Source organism: Nestor notabilis, unplaced genomic scaffold, assembly GCF_000696875.1.
Source record: "Nestor notabilis isolate BGI_N333 unplaced genomic scaffold, ASM69687v1 C15067875, whole genome shotgun sequence".
In the NCBI taxonomy this organism is placed as follows: domain Eukaryota; kingdom Metazoa; phylum Chordata; class Aves; order Psittaciformes; family Psittacidae; genus Nestor; species Nestor notabilis.
In genome coordinates, this window is record NW_009950988.1 from 1 (window position 1) to 1,889 (window position 1,889).

The 1,889-nt window shown below is 44.6% G+C and overlaps 1 protein-coding gene across 1 annotated transcript; it reads left to right on the forward strand.

The window, feature by feature from the left end:
• Positions 1-258: 258 nt before the first annotated feature.
• ICT1 (immature colon carcinoma transcript 1) lies at positions 259-1,664 on the forward strand (the record flags this gene model as incomplete). The annotated part of the gene is made up of 4 exons (XM_010023022.1): positions 259-318; positions 954-1,036; positions 1,132-1,301; positions 1,580-1,664. Coding segments are annotated over 4 exons (398 nt in total), but the record flags the coding sequence as incomplete, so codon positions are not given.
• Between the last annotated feature and the right edge of the window lie 225 nt (positions 1,665-1,889).

Sequence of the window (1,889 nt, forward strand, 5' to 3'; positions counted from 1 at the left end):
GGGCGGGGCCAGGGTGTTCTGGGCCCCCCCCATCCCTCCTGGTGCCTAACGCGGGCATCCCATGGTGTTGTGCAGGAGCAGCAGCAGCCGCCCGCCCTCGACATCCCCCTGGGTGAGTCCCCCCTGAAACCAGCCCCAGCTGAGGTGCTCCTCCTGCCCTGGGTTAGGTGCCCGGAGGCATTAGTCTGCGTCCTACCTGTTCCAACGCCAGCGGGAGCCGCGCCTCCAGCTCAGCACGCTGCTGCTCTTCTCTTCCAGCTCGCCTCACCGTGACCTACTGCCGCAGCAGTGGCCCTGGCGGGCAGCACGTTAATAAAGGTGAGGAAGTTCTCCCCCTTTGATGGGTGAAATACCATAATCTTCAATCGCTTCCCTGCATTTGTGGTAAAACATTGAGAGCCTGAAGTTAAAGAGCATCTTTGTGCTGCCTGATGCTTTTTCATTACCATTACCTTACATTTTAACACAACTTCCAAATCTTCACAGTGCTTGAGACCAGTGGTAACGTATTTGATTCTCCTTCTCTTACTGGGAGCATTGCTGCGACGTGCCACATGAAGCATCTCCCGTGTGTGATCTGTTTTCACTCATCAGACACAAGCAGCAGTTGGTTTCTGGAACTTTACAACACAATAAATTCTCAGCTTAATTCAAATAAACTATAAATACTTCCTGTTGTGCCACTGCCATTAAATAAGGTGGGTAGTGACTGGCAACAGCAATAAATCTTGCAGTGTCTAGAAAGGCAAAGATCGTGACAGATTATCCATAAAGATTTAGAGATTGTCTTTTAGAAGGGTAAGTAAAAATACAGCAAGGAAAAAGGTGATTTTTCAGGAAATTGGTGCTGGAATCACCCTGTGTTCAAAGCCAGCAGTGAACAGACTGAATTATCTCCTAAAGCTTAGGAAGGCAAGCCATTACATAGAAAAAGACCCTGTTTTCCCTCCCAGTGAACACCAAGGCAGAAGTTCGCTTCCACTTGGCATCAGCAGACTGGATTCCAGAAGCTGTGAGACAGAAAATGGCATCGATGGTAACTACCATCCCCTTCCAGGCACAGTTTAAACATCACTTTCAGACAGGATGTGATGAGGTGTCAGCGATCACATTCCGTTTTCCCCTCTGCAGCACAGGAATAAGATAAACCGAGCTGGTGAGCTGTTTGTGACCTCTGAGGAGAGTCGCTACCAGATGAGGAATCTGGCCATTTGCTTAGAGAAGATCAGAACCATGGTCACGGAGGCTACGGAGCAGCCCAAGGTGGTGTCTAAGGAGACAACACAGAAACTCATAGAGAGGTATCTTTATTGAAACGTCCTTTTTTTTGAGATGGATTCAGGTTATTATGTGATTTAGTTGGCAGTTTGTACAATCTTCATATTCGTTTGGATTTCCTTTGCTAAGAAATTCACTGATCAATTAGATTTTAACCCCTTTCCTGGGTAGCATCTCAAGAACAGGGACTGGTTATTCTATCTGTGGACATTTGTCATCAAGTCTATGTTATAACTGTGCTCAGATTTGAATGTGGAAATGTTTTCTTGGTGCACTAAAGGAGCTTTTCACTTTGTTTTAGGGTGGAAAAAATGAACCGCGAACGACTACGACAGAAAAAGATACACTCAAACATAAAGCAGAGCAGGAAGGCAGACTTTGAGTGAGAGAGCAGAGATCCAAGCCCTTGACATACCATCTTCATAAAGAAGTGGCACTGACAGCTGTTGATGATGCTAAACTTATGAGCTGTATTGAGTAAAAATGGTCTGAAAGTGTAAATAAAATATAACATCTCCTTTTGAATTGAAAAATTATTGTTCATGTTTGAAACTAAAAATTCAGGGTTTGAATTGTATATATTTTATAATATATCTATTACATAGTATATT